This window comes from Leopardus geoffroyi, chromosome E3, assembly GCF_018350155.1.
Source record: "Leopardus geoffroyi isolate Oge1 chromosome E3, O.geoffroyi_Oge1_pat1.0, whole genome shotgun sequence".
Lineage (NCBI taxonomy): Eukaryota > Metazoa > Chordata > Mammalia > Carnivora > Felidae > Leopardus > Leopardus geoffroyi.
This window is the reverse complement of record NC_059340.1, coordinates 7,786,949-7,805,974: the sequence shown is the minus strand read 5'-3', so window position 1 is coordinate 7,805,974 and position 19,026 is coordinate 7,786,949. Positions and strand designations below refer to the sequence as shown.

Here is a 19,026-nt window from a genome sequence, read left to right as displayed (position 1 = left end):
CCTGGGACATGCTCGGGGCAGAAGACAGGGGTGGGGTGATACAGAAATGGCCAGAACAAGAGTCAAAGCAGAGACTTCAGGCTTTTGTCTCTTATGAAAGGAAGGCCTGGATGTTTGGGAGGAGGTGGCCAGGGGGCTGGAGGGGCACATCCACAGGGTAAGGACAGACCCTAATATCGGTTGAGCATCTGCTATATGTCAGGGACTGTGGCGGGGGGGGGGGCGTGTTGAGCATCTGCTATATGCCAGGGACCGCAGGGCAGGGGGGGCGGTTTCAGTCTAACCCTCCAGCCCTGACAAGTCCGAGTTCTTATTCTCTTTCTGGAAAGGAAGCAAGCTCAGAAAGGCTAACTTGGACACACCCCAAAGCCCTGGCTCTTCTCCCGAATGTAGCTGGGGAGAAGAGAGGGTGAGGGACATGAGCTGAGCTCCAGGCAGAGGATACCCCAACCTGTGCCCGCCCCCGGAAGCAGCCCTCCCTCGAGCCTGGGCAGACCGGGGAGAAGAGGCGAGGTGGGGGTTCACTCACCCTGCCCAGCAGCAGCATGGCAAGACAGGAGCTGAAGGACAAGGGGCAACAGGCAGAGCATCATGGTCACCAGTCTTGACATTGGAGCTCGGAGGGCAGCGCACCCGCCATTCACCCTCTCAGGAATGCGCAAAATGAGTGTCAGCCAAAGAACCCCAGTAATAAATGGGCCCCAGAGCCCTTTGATCCCTGAGACACTGGAAAGCTGAGGCCAGCCCACCTGAGTCAGTGTGTGAGCTTCTATCCTGACTGGGGGTGCGGATTTTATTTCAGGCCAAAGGGCAGAGGGAGGGGAGCCCCTCCCTTGCCAGGCAGCACGCAGGCACACAGGCCACCAGGTTTGTCACCCAGGTAGAGGGGCAGGCACAGGGCCCTGAAGCAGCCTGGGAGAACTGAGAAGACCCTTGGAGGGAGGTTCCCACCCTTGGAGAAGAGGCTGGGCCTGAACCTGAGAGGAGAAGGGTGCCCGTCATTCCCCTCCAGCCCCCTGGTAAGGTGACTCCCCCTCTCTTCTTCTCGAGCTTTCATTACTGACCCTGATGACCCCACCAGAACATGGGGTGCAAGTCATGGCCACACCTAGGCCAGTGCCCAGCTCCAGGATGGCTGCATTCTTGGATCTGTGGGCCCTGAGATCTATCTGTGAGCTCCCAGGTGAGCACAAGTTTCCACGGCCGTGCAGAGTGACCTTGCCCTACCCCAAGGTCAACAGAGCCAAGTCCTCACTCCTTTCCTTGCCTTTTGTGGGCTCCCACCCATCACTCCCTGGGCCTGAGGCCCCCAAGGTCTGACCCCAGGCTCGTCTGCCACAGTGACCTCAGGCAGAGGTGGGCCCGATTCTGCCCTGGCCTAGACAGGCGAGGAGCTCTGTGCTCCATGTTCTACATGTGGTCACAAGAAGGGGCTGAGAGTGCTGGGTGTCCCATGTCCAGATTTGGCATCTAACCTTGGGAGGAGTGCTGTCCCCAAGAAGGGCTTCCTGAGCTCCAGGCCCCTGCAGGGGAGGGAAAGAAACCACTCACAGCTCTCTACTTTAAGCCTAGCTCTTTTATTGGGGGGAGGGGGAATTCCAGAGTGGGGCGTCTCTGGAGCAAACAATGATGTTGGGGTGTCTGGGCAGCCCTTGGGCTCCTGGACAGAGTGTGAGAAAGCAGAGGGGGGCTCACAGCAGGGCCCAGACCAAGCCCACCAGCTCTGAGTCGGTCCACCTCAGGCCCCGATGTCAGTTTCCTTTGGACCAACAGGGGAGGTGGGGAGTAGCGCTGTCGTGGGCTCTATCTGCTGTCTTGTCCAAATCTGGATGAGCGGTGGGAGCCTCTTGTCTCACTCACTGAGCAGTTGTCAGGACCCTGGGCCTCTGGATGTTGAGCTGGGGGCGGGAGAGAGGAGGTGAGGCCCAGGAGGCTCCAATGGAAGTTACCTGCCTCTAGACCAAGGGTGCCCACCACCCCCCAGGCAGCCCAGGGTGGTGGATGGCAGGGCTGGGGACAGACCCCTGAGTCACCTCTGTAGTAGGGTCAACGTTCTCCAGAGAGGGCTGGAAATGGCTGTAGATGTTTTCAAGGGCGAATCTGTCTTCCTTCAGATTCTCATCTGCAGAAAAAGGGGCCGGGCTAAGAGTGAGCCTGGGGGGCTGGCCCCATGTGACAGGAAGACAAGAGAGAAACACAGCCCCCTGACACGCCTAGGGTCAAAAGTCATGGCCACGGGCAGGCTCAGGGGTGACCTGGGCGAGGGTGGAACAGGAGGAAGGCCCTGCTCGAGGGTCACCGGCACACACTGCCTCACGGCCACGGGAACCACAGCAAGCAGAAACCAGCAGTGCCCAGAATCTTCTCTTGGAGTGGGCTTTCAGCTGCCATTTTCCCAGTCCTGCACATCCCCCACTCCTCGGCCTCCAAGCCCCAGGCTCCAGGCTCTCCAGGCACTTCCACGACCATTTCTTCTTTCTGCCTCCTTCAAGGTCATCCCAGGGACCCTGCCCTTCTCTCTGCTCTTTTCCGCACCTGTATTCTTCCTGCCGCCTCCCAGCCACCCACTGGCCAAGACTTCTCCCCAGGCTTCAGATAAGCCAGAGCTGGTGATGCCTCTGTACCCCTATTCACCAGCCCCCGTAATCAGTGCACCCCCACCTGCTGCCTCTGCCCCGACCAGGCAGTGTCCCTCCCCCCATCCAGGCCTTCTCCCTTCCCCAGCCTGTGAGCAACAAGCCTGGCCCAGCTCACTGGCATCTAAATTACTTCTGCTATCCACTCCTCCCATCCCCCTGTCCCCACCCAGCCTCATCATCCTTCACCTACATTACAGCAGAGCCATCCCCTTGGTCTCCCCACTTTAGGGCTGCCCCCCTCAATTCACCCTGAGTGAGCTGCTCGAAATGCATGTCTGGCTCCCTGCCCTTAAAGCCCCTCCAGTGGGTCCCTCCATCATGGCCCACAGAGATCTCCACGACCTCACTGGTATCTGTGTTCCTGGAAGCAGGAAGCACACAGCTTATGCACCAGCCCACAGCACTGCCCAGCCTGCAGACTGGCTCAGGTGAGGGTGCTTCTGCAGTCTTCTGATCCCGCCCTGCCCTGGCCGGACCGGGCAGATTTCTGTGCCCATGGAGCCCTCGGCATGGCCCTGTCCTCCCACCAACTGTGAGTACATCTGAGACTCTCACAGGGGGTGGTCTCTGGGGGCAGGATCCGGCTGCTCTCCACCACCTGTAGCCCCTCCCCATTGTTTGTCTGGAGGAACTGGGAAGGCAGGACTTGCCCAGGGGCAGGGATGGTGGTGGCTAGAGATTCTTCATCTCCCTGCACCATGGGACATGGTGGCTTGCGGGACATGGTGGCTTTCCATGGCAACTGGGAATCAGAAGAGCCCGAACACACGGGATGCTCCATGGAGAGGAAGTGTTTGAACCAGAGTGGGAGACAGAGTGGGATTGGGACTTGCAGAGCCCCAGCAAGGGGAAACTTCCAGACAGAGGTGCAGTACTTGCAAAGGCATGGGGGAGGGAAAGGGTGGGCATGGGAGGAGCAGAGAAAAGACGAGGGTCGGCAAGGACCACGTGGGGGCTCAGGGGTCAGGAGGCTGTAGAGAAACTGGCCTAGCCCAGGGGCACAGCACCTGTAAAACCAGCTGGCAGGACCCACGCAGCCCCCACAGCCACATCGTGTCTGGCTGTGATGCCTTCTCGGCCTATCTCCACCCACCAGCTTTGCCCCCACCCTTGCCTCTGGTGAGAAGTACCTTCCCAGATGCCTGTGTTCTGGAAGCCGCCAGGAAGATCTTCTCCTTGCCACAAATTGTATTCTTGCCTGCCAACAGAAACACCCTGAGCAGCTGGTGGCAGGGAGGTGGAGGGAGCTTAGAGGGCCCTGACCTTTGGCTTCTGGAAAGGGCTGTCACTACCAAGCCCTGGGTCAGGGAGGGGCCTGCCCCCAGGGTGGTGGCAGAAAACAAAACATCTCCAAGGCCTGCCCTTCCCCCTCCTCCCTTCCACAGGAGTTCCATTATCGGTGAGATGGGAGCAATGGACCAGAATCAGAGGAACCCCCCTCTGGCTGCTGGAGGTGCTCTGCCCTGTGCTTCTCAACCATCTCAGGGTAGATTCCACCCCCCCCCCCCCATTTTACTGCTGGGAAAGCAATGCTGGAGAGCTCATCCCCAGGGGTGCCCTGTGGCAGCCAAAGTGATAACACCAGGTAATGTCATCACATAATCCAATTTCAGGACACAAGTGTTTGGTCGCATCTCTCTGCCAAACAGATCAGATCAGCGGGCTGCCCTGTGCTGTTAACCAGAACTGAGTGGGGCTGGGTCCCCAGCAGACTTCCAAACGCTGAGGGGAAGGAGGAGAGCCTTGGGGTCTTGTGGCCCCCTTTCCTTGGGCCCAAATCCATAAGCTCACCTGTGCAGTTTTCTCTGGGATCGGCCAAGGAAGACGGTCAGGATCACCACCATGGCCACCAGCAGTGCTCCCACGGCCCCCACACTCCCGTACACCAGGCTCTTGCTGGTGCTCAATGCACACGTCTCTCCCCAGTACCAGTGTGTGTCCGAGGTTGGGCATCTGGAGACACACGCAAGCTCAGGCCAGTCCACCAACATCCCTCACACCCAATCTTGCAAAAGAAAAAAATCAATGCCAAAGCACAGGAAGCTGGCTCTCCCTCCAAGGAAGGGCAGGCACTGGTTAGGAGGGACCCGGGTTAGGAGGCTCCCCAAGACTAAGGGAGAGGAGGTGGGGATTCAGTATTGCAGAACAGGATTCAGAATCTGAGTGTCAGATGCCTTGTCCCAGACACATCGTGCCCACTCATCTAATCTCTAGCTGGCACCTTGACTGACCTGTTACCATGTTTATATTTTATGCTTTAATGTATGCTCTCCTGAGCTTAATGCCCCAGCTATATATAGCTAGGAGTGATATAATGGCACTGTAGCTGGGATATTGAAAGGAAAGTGAAAGATAGAGATCTATAGATATAGATTTGGGAATTGGTGACTAGAACTTTCTCAGGAGGGGGCTTGCTCACTCCTAGAATGCCCACATCTATAACCTGCACCTACCCCACCTCTGGTGGGGGGGGGGGGGTGAAGGGACACCTGAGTAGAAGAAAGAGGGATGGGTGGGGAAGGACGTGTCTTGTAAGCTGTGCCCAACTCCTTCTGCGTCCCCCCTACCCTGACCCCTGACCCATAACTATGGTGGAGGGTGTGGTCCTACCACTAGAGAGAGTGGGCACTGGCCTTAGAGGGGCTAGACACTCACAGGCAGCGGGGGCCACTGCGTTGCAGCTGGCATTCTCCCTCATTACAGTTCAGTTGCAACTTCGTCCCCGAGGTGCATTTGGTCACACAGGCCAGCTTCCCATCCAGCTCATCCACAAAGTAGAACTGGGCATAGTCCTTCGCAGCCTTCTGAGTGCATTGCTCTGGGGGGTGGGGGGTGGGGAAGGGAGACAGCCTGGTTAAAGCGCCACCAGCCCTCATGTTTACTGCCCACACCCTGTCCCCCCAACACCTACCACTCTGCAGAGATGCTTACCCTTCAAGTCAAACCCCAGCATCACGTTCTCGCTCACGATGGTGGCTTCCTCACTGAAGCACAGATGTGAGGAGGCTGCCAAGCATGGTGGGAAAGAACAGAACAAAAACACTTCCCTCTGCCCTACTAGGGTCATGGCCCATCCCTAGATGCAGCTGGGCCTGTAAGCAGGCTCAGATGGAAACATTAGGACTGATGACAATCTGAGCCCACGACAGGGAGATGTTGGGGGCACTTTGGAGTCTGGGGAAATGGGGCCTGGCTTCTGGATCCCTATAGGGAGGTCTCTGGAGTTCCAGAAAGGAGGAGAGATATGGGGTGAGGGGAGGCTGAGGCATTCCTACCCTTTCCCCACCAACGTCAAGGGGTTTTAGGAGAGCCTACCTCTGCACTCTTCAGAATCACCAGATAGCCTTTTGGTCTCATTCATAATCTTGACCTTTATGAGTTTAGAGAGGTTTGCAAATAGTTCCTCAAACTCTGAAGTGTAGTTTGCCTCCATGATGACGTCATGTTCCACCACAACACTGCCATTGCTAAAACCAGGAGTTGGTGATTCATCAGTCACCCTATGTCGCCCACCCTCCCAGAAAGTGGGGCCCACAAAGCCAGAAGGGTGATGAAACACAATTAACTATGTGACCCAGAGGCAGGACAGACCAGAGACTGTTCCCTCCAACAGTTAGCATCCTAGAGGGAAGCTGCAGAGTAAAATGACCTAAGATTCCAAAATATCAGTGATCACAATAAATGCCATTGGGTGAAATCCATTCTTAAAACTGGAAGCTCTTGGGTGAAGACATGGTGGAATTGAACCATTGTGACTGTTGGAGGGAGGATCAAATGGTGTAGCCATTGTGGAAAATAGTATGGCAGCTCCTCAAAAAATTAAAAATGGAATTACCATATGACCCAGCAATTCCACTTCTGGGTATTTATCCCGAAAAATTGAAAGCAGGGATTTGAAGATATATTCATACACCCATGTTTGTAGCAGCATTATTCACAATAGCTAAAAAGAAGCAAACTAAGAAGTGTCCATTGATGGATGAATGGATAAACAAGATGTGGCACACAGTACTATGAAATGTTTTTCAATCTTACAAAAGAAGAAATTTTTGACACCTGCTGCAACATGGATGAACCTTGAGGACATTGTGCTAAGTGAAATAGCCAGTCACAAAAGGACAAATAGTGTATGAGTATTTACATGAGTACTAATATGAAGTCCCTAGAGTAATCCAATTCATAGAGACAGAAAGTAGAATGGGGGTTGCCTGAGGTGGGATGAGGGAGAATCGAGAGTTATTGTTTAAAAGGTACAGAGTTGGGTGTCTGTGTGGCTCAGTCAGTTGGACATCTGGCTCTTGATTTTGGCTCAGGTCATGATCTCATGGTTTGGTTTGTGGGATGCAGCCCCAAGTCAGGCTCTGCGCTGATAGCGTGGAGCCAGCTTGGGATTCTCTCTCTTTCTCTCTCTCTCTCTCTCTAACCCCCTTCAAAACAAACAAACAAACTTAAAAAAATAAAATAAAGGGTACAGAGTTTCAGTTTGGGAAGACGGAAAAGTTCTGGAGATGGACCATGATGCTGGTTGCACAACAATGTGAATGTACTTAATGACATTAAACCATACACTTAAAATGATTAATATAATGATTAATGGCCACCTTTTGTTATGCGCATTTCACCACAGTAAAAAATACTTAAAATTAAAAAATTTTTAAATGGAGGCTGTTGGATTTTATTTTGAAAACCAAACAAGCATGCTCTTAGAAATGAAGAAACATGAGGTCACTTTAGAAATATAAGATTCCAACCCAGAAGCTCCTTGTTAGAAGGCCAACGGGGCACTGAGAGATCTTGAGACAAGGTCTGTCACCAGTCACAGACATTGTGACAGAGAAGTCAGGAGCAGGAGCCAGGAGTACTTAAAACAACAAAAACTTGTGCCAAAATGGAGACTGAAACAAGCACTGGTCCTGGGCAGGAGGTCAAGATGGAGTAGAGGATGCTGAGGCATGGAACCCCATGGGCATTTGACAGTATAGATCTCCCTCTTTCCTTGCTGGGAGAAGACACCTTCCAGGCTCCCTTCCCACCTTCCCTTCTGTCTCCTCCTTTCCACTTTCCTTTGGGGGCTCTGCTTCTCCTGTCTATCCCTTAGATGCTGGTGCTTCTCATGATTCTTTCCTGAGAAATGTTCACTCCTATGCTATAATGATTCCCAGGCCATCTGGTCTACTCCCAGGGCTTCCAGCAACTTCTATCCAGGAAAACCAACACCAGTGTCTCTGCTGCAGACACTTTCTATCCACCACACACTGTTCCATTACTCAACCACTCAATGTGGCTGGGTCCCAGGCACTTGAGACTCCACATAGCCCACTCTTCATCTTCTTCCCCATCCTCCTCCTCCTTACCTTCCTCATCTCATCAAAGGCACTCTACATTGCCAGCAGCCCAGAAATCTGGTGTCATTCCTCCTCTCCAAACACCCATCAAATCCTCATGATTTGCTGGTCCTGCTTCTTAAAGATCTTTCACACTAGACTATTTTTCTTCTGCACTGTCACCTCTCTGATCCAGGCCACTCTAATCTCCATCCCCTGTCCACCCATTCTCAGTCCTGCAGTCAGACTGAGCTGTCTGCAGTGCCAATCAGATATTTTCCCACGTGGGCCAAAACTGCTGATACTTAAAGACTAAGTAACTTGGTATGGGTCATCTTTCCACCTCCTCTCCCACCATGACCCTTTTGCCCTCAAGCAGTAACTATTCTTTATGTTCCTGGAATCTGCCCTCCTCTCTCTCACTTCTGGGTGAGACTGAGCCATGCTTCATCAATTCCCTTTACCTGGCTCATTCCTCTTCATGCTTTAAGCCTCAGCTTAAAGCTGTCACTTCTTCCAGAAAGATTTCCCTCCACCTCACCCAGCTTGCATTTGAGACCTCTCCCATTGCACCCTGTGTGTCTCTTACCATTAACTCTAACCAGATTGCACAGCCATTTTGCTGTGTTCTGCCACTCTTTACTCCATGAAGACAAGGACCACTGTATTCCCTGCACCTAACACAGTGTAGGCTTTCAATACAAGTTTGCAGAATTGATGAAGGATGAATGAATGTATAAATGAATGGTTCAGAGCCTTCTGGTGTTGCCCGTGGGCTGGGGGCCCCTCTGGTCCAGCCAGGTACTGATACTCATTCAAGACAGGAGAAGACAAGAAAGCAGAGAGAAGGGGCTTCCTGCACCCCTCACATACTCACAACAGTCTCCTAATGATCACGCCTCTGTACTGGGGAAAGTCTTTGCCCATGTAAGCTTTATCCATCTGAAAGAAATGAGGCAGCCAAGTTCATACACGAATGGAGGATGCAGCAGCCCCTGTTCCCTGTCTCAGAGGCAGCCCCAGGGCCCCCTTCCCACAGGGAACTCATGGATTAACCCATAGGAAAGAAGGAAAGGAAGGCATAAGGATGCTACCTCCTCCAGGATGTGGGTGAGGTGGTGTTCAAGAAAGGGGCTCTCAGAGGCCCCCCTCTCAGGACTTGGGAAGACTGAAGGGATCTATGAGCTGAGAAACTCCAAAGTCAGTCAGAATGAGCCCCTGTATCCCAATAACATTGGACATCCACTTTGGGGGATCTGAGATTTCCCTACTCTTACCTGACTCTTGAATAGTTGAGTGAAATTCCAGTAGTCTGGGGAGGATATGTTATTCAGATCTTTTGTGAAATTCTTGTTAGTCACTTTCACTGTCACACCTAAAGTGGCATTGATTATTTCTGGGATTTCTGTGGGAACAGATCAGATTATACATGAGACATTTAGACCCAGGCAAAGGTCATATTTTCTCCTCTACCTGCACAATGAGGCAGTGGTAGCAGATAGTCCTTTCAATGTTACCCTCCTATTTAAGTGGTTAAGGAATATGGGGACAATCTGAAGGTCTCAGAAAAGTTTATTACCTAGGAAGAAGGAGTCCACAAGGGACTTGCATTGGTAACCGAAGAAGCCTTGGGCACAGACACACTCTTTTCCGTTCCAGATGGTCCCATTCTGGCACTGGCCTGTGAAGGGGTAGAATTCACAGCGGTCACCATGGAAGCCCAAGGGACAAAAAATACTATCTCCCATTCCAGGTCCCATCATTTAGGCATTGTACTGAAAGAGGAGGATGAGAACCACTGCCACCATCTTAAGCTCCGGGGGAGGTGGGGGGGAGGGAAATGAGGAGAGACAATGGGGAAGATGGAAACAAGAAATGAAAGAAGATGAGCAAGGAAAACAAGAGGCCTACAAGGAAAAGAAAAGAAAAGAAAAGAAAAGAAAAGAAAAGAAAAGGGAAAGAAAAGGAAAGGAAAGGAAAGGAAAGGAAAGAAAAGAAAAGAAAAAAGAAAGACAACATCCACCCATGTGGATGACATGCTTTAACAACAAGAAGGCCCAGGAAGGATGAAACAAGACCACAACGAGGTCAAAACTGATTAGTTGATGAGAGAAGATGGACAGGAGAGGTTCACAGAGTGACGTACAAAAAGACTTACTTGGTGTCATAGCTGAAGACTGGGTCGTCATCACAGTTGTATGGGTGCTAGTGAACAGGGGATGGAGAGTTGAAGACATACTGAACCCAAGGACTGGAGCATGGGTAGAGCCATGTGAAGTGGAGGACGGAGGAGGAGAAAAACCAGAGGAAGCTGTAACGGCTGAGGAAGAGTCAGAGACTGGCCTTGAGGACAAGCTAGGAAGAGCTGAGGCTAAAGAAGAAGCATGAGAGGTAGTGGTTTGGGAGCTGTCAGATGATATTGTTGTCTTTGGTGACCCTGTGCTGCTTTGGAAAATAGTAGATCCTCCTCTGAGGGTGGTGGCCATTGGTCTGGAGATGTCTCTAGTTGTAGAAGAGAAAGTGAGAGCTGATGGGGATGCAGGACTAGGGCTGTCTGTGGAAGAGGGGATTGAAGTAGAAATCGTTGGTTTGGCAGAATCACTGCTGGTGATGAAAAGAGTGAAATTCTCACCCAAGGTGGTGGGCATTTGTCCAGAGACTGGGGGTGAAAAGGAATGGATGGGCCTTGATGAAGATAATGCACTAAGATCTTCAGTGGTATTGGGGGCATCAGATGAATCCATTGTATTAGAGGAATAAGTGGTAGTGGTGAAGACACTCGATTCCTCAGTGATGGTTGTGATGGTAGTGGAGGACAACAAGCCAGAACCTGATGAGGGTGCAGGACCCCCACTAGGAGTGGTAGAGGAGGTGTCAACAGAAACTGTAGAACTGAACAAATCAGAAATGGTGTAGATGGTTGGCTTTTCTGTGAAAAGTGTGGTTGTTTGTCCAGAGACCAAGGTGGTAGTGGATAATTCACTGGGGCTTGATGTGGAAGTAAAACTTCCATTGACATTGGTGGAGGAGGTAACCACTGAACCAGTGGAGTAAGACAAATCAGTTATGGTTGTGTGGACAGTGGATGCTTCAGGAAGGGATGTGGGTGTTTGCCCAGAGACTAGAGTACTGGAAATTAATTCACCAGGACCAGACGGGGAAGAAGAACTTGCATTCTCAGTAGTATAGATGGTACCATGTGGAACTGTTGGATTTGATAAATCTGAGAGGATTGTGGAGACAGTTGATTCCATAGTAAAGGATGTGGGTGTTTCTTGATATCCACCTGTAGTGAGAAAAGTTTCGCCTGAATTTGAAGTAGCAGCAGAACTTATGTTCTCTTTAGAAAGGGTGGTGTCTGAGGTTACTGTAGTTTTGGACAAATCAGGGGTGTCTGTATAGACAGTAGACCCATCACTTAGGCTTGAGGATGTCTCTTGTGAGACACCAGAGGTGGTAGAGAGCTGGCCAGGACCTGAAGAGGAACTTCCTTCAAATCTGGTAAAAGAGGTTTCAGAGGAAACAGTAGATTGGGACAAATCAGAAGCACTGGTGTAGACAGTTGACTCCTCTGTAAGAGTCATGGTGGTTTGTTCAGAGAGTACAGTCTGGTTAGAGAGCTCACTGGGGCTTGATGGGGAAGCAGAACTTGCTTTGTCTGTGCTATAGGAAGAGTGGGAAGAAAATGTTGGTGTCAACACCTTTGAGGTTATTGTATAGAATGTGGATCCTGGAGGAAAAGTTATTTGTCCATCACCACCAGAGGTGGTAAAAGATTTGCCGGGGATAGATGTGGACATAGAACTTCTATCCTCTTTGGTGAAAGTGGTTGCAGATGATTCTGTGGGTTGAGAAAAATCAAAGATTGTGCTATGCCCTGTGGATTTCAAGGGGACCATACTGGCAGTTGTTCCTGAGACAGCTGGATTAGTAGATGCCTCTCCAAGGCTCCATGGGGTAGCAGAACTCCTAGTGCCTGTGGGATGGGGGCTGTAGAAAGAAACTGATGATTCAGATGATCCTGAAATGGTGGCATGGATTGTTGGCTCCTCTGTGAGAGTTGTAGTAGTTTGTTCAGAGATCCAAGTGGGAGTAGAGAGTTCACTGGGGATTGATGGAGAAGCAGGACTTGCATTGTCTGTGCTGTAAGAATGATGGGTAGAAAATAATGGTGTGGGCAGCTCTGAGGTGATTGTATAGAAGGTGGATCCTTGAGGAAAAGATGTGCTTGAGTGTGCATCACCACCAGAAGTCGTAGAGGATTCAATGACATTTAATGAGGAAAAAGAAATACCATTGTCTTTGGTAACAACAGTCGCCAAAGTATCTGTAGATTTGGATAAATTTGGGGTGCCTGTAGAGAGAGTGGATTTCACTGTGATGCCTGTGGTTGTCTCTGCTGAGACAGTGGGGGTGGTAGACGATATGTTAGAACTTGAGGAGGATGTAGAACTTCCTTCATCGTGGACAGAGGTAGTCTCAGAGGAAATGGTTGATGTGGACATATCAGAAATGTTTGTGTAGAGAGTTCTCTCTTCTGTAAAGGAGACTGTTGTGGCTGTTGGTCCAGATGACTGACTGGATGTAGAGGATACACTAGGACCAAAAGGAGATGAAGAACTTCCCTTGCCAGTAGTCAAGAAGGTACTGAGGGAAACGGTAGGATGTGACATATTGGAGACAGTTGTGGAGACGGCAGATTCCATAGTAAAAGACTCTGTTGTTTGTACATCACTTTGAGAACTGGTAAACGATTCACTAGAGCTCAGTGTTGATCTAGTACTTCCATCATCCTTGGTAAATATGGTTGTTAATGGATCTGTGGGTATAACGGAATCTGTGAGATAGGAAGATTGGGTGGAAACTATTGTTGTGGATAGCTCTGAGGGGGAGGTGGAGAAAGCGGACCCCATAACAAAAGATGTTGTTATTTGTCCGTGATCAGCATTTGTAGTAAAGGATTCAGCAGTTCTTGATGTGGAAGCAGAAAGTCCATCCTCCTTGCTAACAGTGCTGTCTGAGATAACTGTAGATTTTGATGAATGGGGGGTGCCTGTATACATGCTGGATCCCTCCATGAGCCCTGTGGTTGTCTGTGCTGAGGCAGAGAGTATGCTAGAAGGCTGGGCAGGACTGGAAGGGGACACAGCACTTCCATCACCACTGGTATAGAAGGTTTCAGAAGAAATGGTTGTTTTGGACAAATCAGGCATAGTTGTAAAGACAGAGGGCAATCCAGTAAAAGTTGTAGTGCTGTGTCCAGTGGTCAGGGAAGTGGTGGGAAATCCTTCATGGTCTGATGGAGTTGAAGAATCTGTACTGTAGGAAGACACTGTGTATTCTGACAACTCTGAGATGCCTGTGGAGAATGTAGACTCCATAGCTGTGGGTGAGGCTGGTGGTCCAGAACCAGGAGAGGTGGTTAAAGATTCAGTGGGACCTGACGTAGACACATGACTTTCATCATCCTTGGTATAAGTGGTTGCTGATGAGTCCAGAGGTTGAGAAGAATCAGACACGGTGCTGTGCTCTGTGGGTGGCTGGGTGACTGTAGATGCAGTCAGTCGTGAGCCAACTGGGCTGGAAGAGAATTCTCCAGGACTCGAGGGTGCTGCAGAACTGCCAAGGCCTGGGGTTCTGAGGCTGTAGGAAGAAGCTGTTGATTCAGATGAATCAGAAATGGTGTGGACAGTTGGCTTCTCTGTGAGAGTCCTGGCTGATTGTTCAGAGAGCACACTGGTGGTAAATAAATCACTAGGACTTGACTGAGAAGTAGCACTTGCCTCATCCGTGCTGTAGGAAGAGTGAGTCGAAACTGTGGGTGCAGATACCTCTGAGGTGGTGGTGTAAGGAGGGGATCTTGGAGGTAAAGTTGTGCCTGTGTGTGGATCAACACCAGAAGTGGTAAATGATTCAGCAGGCCCAGATGTGGAAGCAGAACTTCCATCCTCCTTGGTAACTGTGCTGCCCGGGGTACTGGTAGGTTTGGACCCATTAGGTGTGTCTGTATAGACAGAAGGCCCCTCGGTCAGGCCTGTGTTTGTCTGTCCTGAAATCCCAGGGTTGGAAGACAGCAGGCCAGGACTCGAAGGGGACGTGGTCCCTTCATCATCCTGGGTGTAGGACGTTTCACCAGAAGTCGGTGTTGTTGATAAATCTGAAATGTGTATGTAGGCAGTTGTCTCTTTAGTGAAAGGCGTGCCTGTTTGTCCAGAGACCTGAGTGCTGGTGGGTGATGGACCTGGACCCAGAGAGGATGAAGGACTTTCCTTGTCAGTGGTATGGGGGGTGTCTGGTGAAAATGCAGGATTTGATGAATCAGAGAGGGTCGAGGAGACTGTGGAAGCCACTGGAAAGAACATGGTGGTTTGGCCAAAACTACTGGAAGTAGAAAAGGCATCACTGGGACTTGAGGTGGGCTCAGGACTTCCATATTCTCTGGTAAAGGTGGTTACAGATGAGTCCGTGGGTTTAGAGGAATCAGGGATGGTGCTGTGGTCTGTGGATATCTGGGTGACACCAGTGGCGGTTGGTGCTGAGACAGCTGGGCTGATGGATGCCTCTCCAGGACTCCATGGAGCTACAGAACTCCCAGCGCCTGTGACATGAGAAACCTCAGGTGATACTGTGGTCTCAGATGAATCTGACACAGAGGTGTGGACGGTTGTGTCACCTGTGAGAGTTGGGTCTGTTCGTTCAGTGACCACAGTGAGGGTAGAGAGCTCACTGATGCTGGATTCGGAGGAAGGACTTGCATTATCTGTGTTGTAGGAGGTGTGAGTTGTTGAAAATGTTGGTGTGGACAGCTCCGAGGGGGGGTAGAAAGTGGACCCCCCAGCAATGGATGTGGTTGTTTGTTGGTGATCATCCTTTGTAGGAAAGGATTCAGTGGTTTTTGATGTGGAAGCAGAAAGCCCATCCTCTTTGGTAACAGTGCTTTCTGAGATAACTGTAGGTTCTGATGAATGAGTGGTACCTGTAACCATGCTGGATCCTTTCACGAGGCCTGTGGTTGTGTGTGCTGAGGCAGAGAGGGTGCTAGACAGATGGCCAGAATTGGAAGGGGACATTGCACTTCCATCACCACTGGTATAGAAGGTTTCAGATGAAACGGCCGTTTCAGACAAATCAGGCATAGTTGTAAAGACAGAGGGCAATCCAGTAAAAGTTGTAGCGCTGTGTCCAGTGGTCAGGGAAGCGGTGGGAAATCCTTCATGGTCTGACGGGGTTGAAGAACCTGTACTATAGGAAGACCCTGTGGTTAAAGATTCAGTGGGACCTGATGTAGACACACGACTTTCATCATCCTTGGTATAAGTGGTTGCTGATGAGTCCGGAGGTTGAGAAGAATCAGACACGGTGCTGTGCTCTGTGGGTGGCTGGGTGACTGTAGATGCAGTCAGTCGTGAGCCAACTGGGCTGGAAGAGAATTCTCCAGGACTCGAGGGTGCTGCAGAACTGCCAAGGCCTGGGGTTCTGAGGCTGTAGGAAGAAGCTGTTGATTCAGATGAATCAGAAATGGTGTGGACAGTTGGCTTCTCTGTGAGAGTCCTGGCTGATTGTTCAGAGAGCACACTGGTGGTAAATAAATCACTAGGACTTGACTGAGAAGTAGCACTTGCCTCATCCGTGCTGTAGGAAGAGTGAGTCGAAACTGTGGGTGCAGATACCTCTGAGGTGGTGGTGTAAGGAGGGGATCTTGGAGGTAAAGTTGTGCCTGTGTGTGGATCAACACCAGAAGTGGTAAATGATTCAGCAGGCCCAGATGTGGAAGCAGAACTTCCATCCTCCTTGGTAACTGTGCTGTCCGGGGTACTGGTAGGTTTGGACCCATTAGGTGTGTCTGTATAGACAGAAGGCCCCTCGGTCAGGCCTGTGTTTGTCTGTCCTGAAATCCCAGGGTTGGAAGACAGCAGGCCAGGACTCGAAGGGGACGTGGTCCCTTCATCATCCTGGGTGTAGGACGTTTCACCAGAAGTCAGTGTTGTTGATAAATCTGAAATGTGTATGTAGGCAGTTGTCTCTTTAGTGAAAGGCGTGCCTGTTTGTCCAGGGACCTGAGTGCTGGTGGGTGATGGACCTGGACCCAGAGAGGATGAAGGACTTTCCTTGTCAGTGGTATGGGGGGTGTCTGGTGAAAATGCAGGATTTGATGAATCAGAGAGGGTCGAGGAGACTGTGGAAGCCACTGGAAAGAACATGGTGGTTTGGCCAAAACTACTGGAAGTAGAAAAGGCATCACTGGGACTTGAGGTGGGCTCAGGACTTCCATATTCTCTGGTAAAGGTGGTTACAGATGAGTCCGTGGGTTTAGAGGAATCAGGGATGGTGCTGTGGTCTGTGGATATCTGGGTGACACCATTGGCGGTTGGTGCTGAGACAGCTGGGCTGATGGATGCCTCTCCAGGACTCCGTGGAGCTACAGAACTCCCAGCGCCTGTGACATGAGAAACCTCAGGTGATACTGTGGTCTCAGATGAATCTGACACAGAGGTGTGGACGGTTGTGTCACCTGTGAGAGTTGGGTCTGTTCGTTCAGTGACCACAGTGAGGGTAGAGAGCTCACTGATGCTGGATTCAGAGGCAGGACTTGCATTATCTGTGCTGTAGGAGGTGTTAGTGAAAAATGTTGACGTGGATAGCTCTGATGGGGAGGTGTAGGAAGTGGACCCCCCCGCAAAGGATGTGGTTGTTTGTACATGATCAGCCTTTGTAGTAAAGGATTCAGTGGTCCTTGATGTGGAAGCAGAAAGTCCATCCTCTTTAGTAACGGTTCTGTCTGAGATAACTGCACTCTTGGACAAATCAGGGGTACCTGTGTGCAGAGTAGATCCTTCTGTGAGGCCTAAATCTGTCTATGCTGAGGCAGCAGGAGTGTGACAATCTGTTCACAATTGTCACTAATCGATCTTAGTGACAATCTGTTCCAGATAGCTGGTCAACCTATGATACTGAAGGACAACTTATAAGAAGTATCAGGGAACCTATATATTTGGACACCTTACCAAAGGTGATCTAGAACTTTTGTCTTTTCTGGAATATACTAGTTTGTCTAGAGGGAAAGGTATCACTAGATAAGGATCTGGATGTTGATTGTGATTTATGATTTGGATTAGTAGTTGTATGGGTGTGGATTTTGACAAATCTGTTTGCCCTCCAAAAATATGTATATTCTGCCCAAAATTGCCTACATATTCTCCCCTAAGCACTCTGGGACATGTTTATTTAGTTGGGCACTCTGGCATCAATTTGAAAGGACAGTTGTACGCACACAAATGCCCCATGCACATTCTTTTGCTCCTCGCATTCTGTGATTTGCAAACCACATAGTCACCTTAAGTCATCTGGCTGATACTTAGTCTGACAAATCTCGTCCCCATCTCTTACATGTGAGACTCCCCGTACTCTATCCTAACAATTCTCACAGACCCAAGAAGAATAGGAAAGCTAAAGCACATTGCCATGGATAATTCACCCACTGCCTGTCCCTTCTCTCCAGACACACTTACTCAAGGGCTAGCCACTCTATCACTTTTACCTGGCCACCCTGTAGCCCAGGTGAGCTATTCCTCCTCCCTGGCCCCACAGCCCATGCAATAAACTATAGTTGTCTAATAGTAAGAGTGCTGGGAATGCCTCCTGGGACTGGAGGTCTCATTCTGACATCTCTTCGCCACTTAGAACATGTAATTACACGTGTAAGACTCTATTCTCCTACATAAGGGGGGGACTATAATCCTGTCTCCTCTTTGTCCTGCCTATGAAATGAGTAGTATCAAATATGGAAGGAATCTTTGTGACAATAGTGCCATAAAGCTAGGGAGTCTTAGGAATTCTACAAGATGGTATAAGGGGACTTCCTCAAAAGGGCAGGAGAAGCAGCCTCTTGTCCCTCCTGTCAGTTCCTCCTCCCTCCCCAAAGATGCCTTGGAACTGTGCCTTTCTCACCTCTCGTGAGGATGGACCTTTGCCACTGGCAGAAATGACCATGGAAACCTTCAGGGCAGGGCCACCCTCTGCCATTCCGGATACCACATTTTCACTCCCTGTTATAGGGAGGGGCCAGGAACTGAACAAGGACTGGAATCCAGGGTAAGTGGGGAGTGGACAATTAGTCAGGTTGGGTCATTCACATCAACAGTTCTGGATCCTTGGTTTTGCAGACCATCATCTCGGGAAGAGCACTACCAAGTCACTGGTGGATGAGTTCAGGTCAAAGGTGTAATAATGGCTAAGACTTAGAATTTGACATTAATGAGAAAGATTGAAAAGATTGCTTGGCTATTTTTAAGACAATAGATATGTTTGTTTTGCCCAATCCTCTTGCCTCCAAGTTAGACTTTGCCTAATTCAGCATGATGGGAGCAGAGGGCCTGAGCTGGGGAGGCTGCCAAGGTGGGGGGCATCCTTGAGTCATGGGTATAAGGAGGATCAGAGAGAGAGGCAGCACACAGGGGCTCTGGTCAACACACAGCAGAGTGTGGCAAGGCTCAGAGTAAACCCAAGCATGGCTATAGGACCTCAGAGCCGCTTTCTCTTTCCTCTCATCCTTCCCTTGAGCCTTGGCCACTCTGTCCTCCTGCCTCTGAGGGCACCTCATCCACTCGCCCCTCTGAAGCCCTCTTTGTATCTGACCTAGAGGCTACTGCAGTCCTCAGTCTCTCTACCTTGTGTGCCCCTGGGAAAGCCACTTCTCAGCTCTGCCCCACCCTTGTCCAGGCTCTCATCCAAAGAGAAGTTCCTTGTGACTGCCAGAACCATGCTGGACGCTGGGGATAGCCAGCCACTCAGCCCCCCCAAACCAGTCCTCGCTGGGGCTCCTGGCCCCCCAGGGCAATGTGGGGGTAGTGGAGGTCCACATGTAAGGGAGGTGGGAGCAACCATGGTGGGTGGTGTGAGGAGGGAGGGAACAGCCCCTATGCCTTTCTTATCAAGAAAGACTTCAAAAAGAAAGTAATATCTGGGCTGCTATTTTCCCATTCTTTAAAAGAGTTTCATGGATTTAGGCATTATAAATTTTATTGGACTCTTTAAGTTATAAAAGTAGACTGTGTTTGTTGTGA

General features: G+C 50.4%; 2 protein-coding genes across 2 annotated transcripts; both read right to left on the bottom strand.

Moving 5' to 3' along the window:
- Window positions 1–1,878: 1,878 nt before the first annotated feature.
- MUC12 (mucin 12, cell surface associated) lies at window positions 1,879–9,778 on the bottom strand. Its single transcript, XM_045462273.1, has 10 exons — window positions 9,543–9,778; window positions 9,241–9,368; window positions 8,841–8,905; window positions 5,955–6,106; window positions 5,571–5,645; window positions 5,295–5,457; window positions 4,431–4,592; window positions 2,536–3,837; window positions 2,034–2,122; window positions 1,879–1,898 (listed from the first exon to the last, which is right to left on the bottom strand). The coding sequence occupies exons 1-8, from the start codon at window positions 9,724–9,726 to the stop codon at window positions 3,627–3,629; spliced, it is 1,140 nt and encodes a 379-aa protein (XP_045318229.1). The 5' UTR covers window positions 9,727–9,778; the 3' UTR covers window positions 1,879–1,898; window positions 2,034–2,122; window positions 2,536–3,626.
- LOC123589667 (serine-rich adhesin for platelets-like) lies at window positions 9,727–17,986 on the bottom strand. Its single transcript, XM_045462086.1, has 4 exons — window positions 17,912–17,986; window positions 9,929–16,311; window positions 9,864–9,870; window positions 9,727–9,738 (listed from the first exon to the last, which is right to left on the bottom strand). The coding sequence occupies exons 1-4, from the start codon at window positions 17,984–17,986 to the stop codon at window positions 9,727–9,729; spliced, it is 6,477 nt and encodes a 2,158-aa protein (XP_045318042.1).
- Window positions 17,987–19,026: the final 1,040 nt, after the last annotated feature.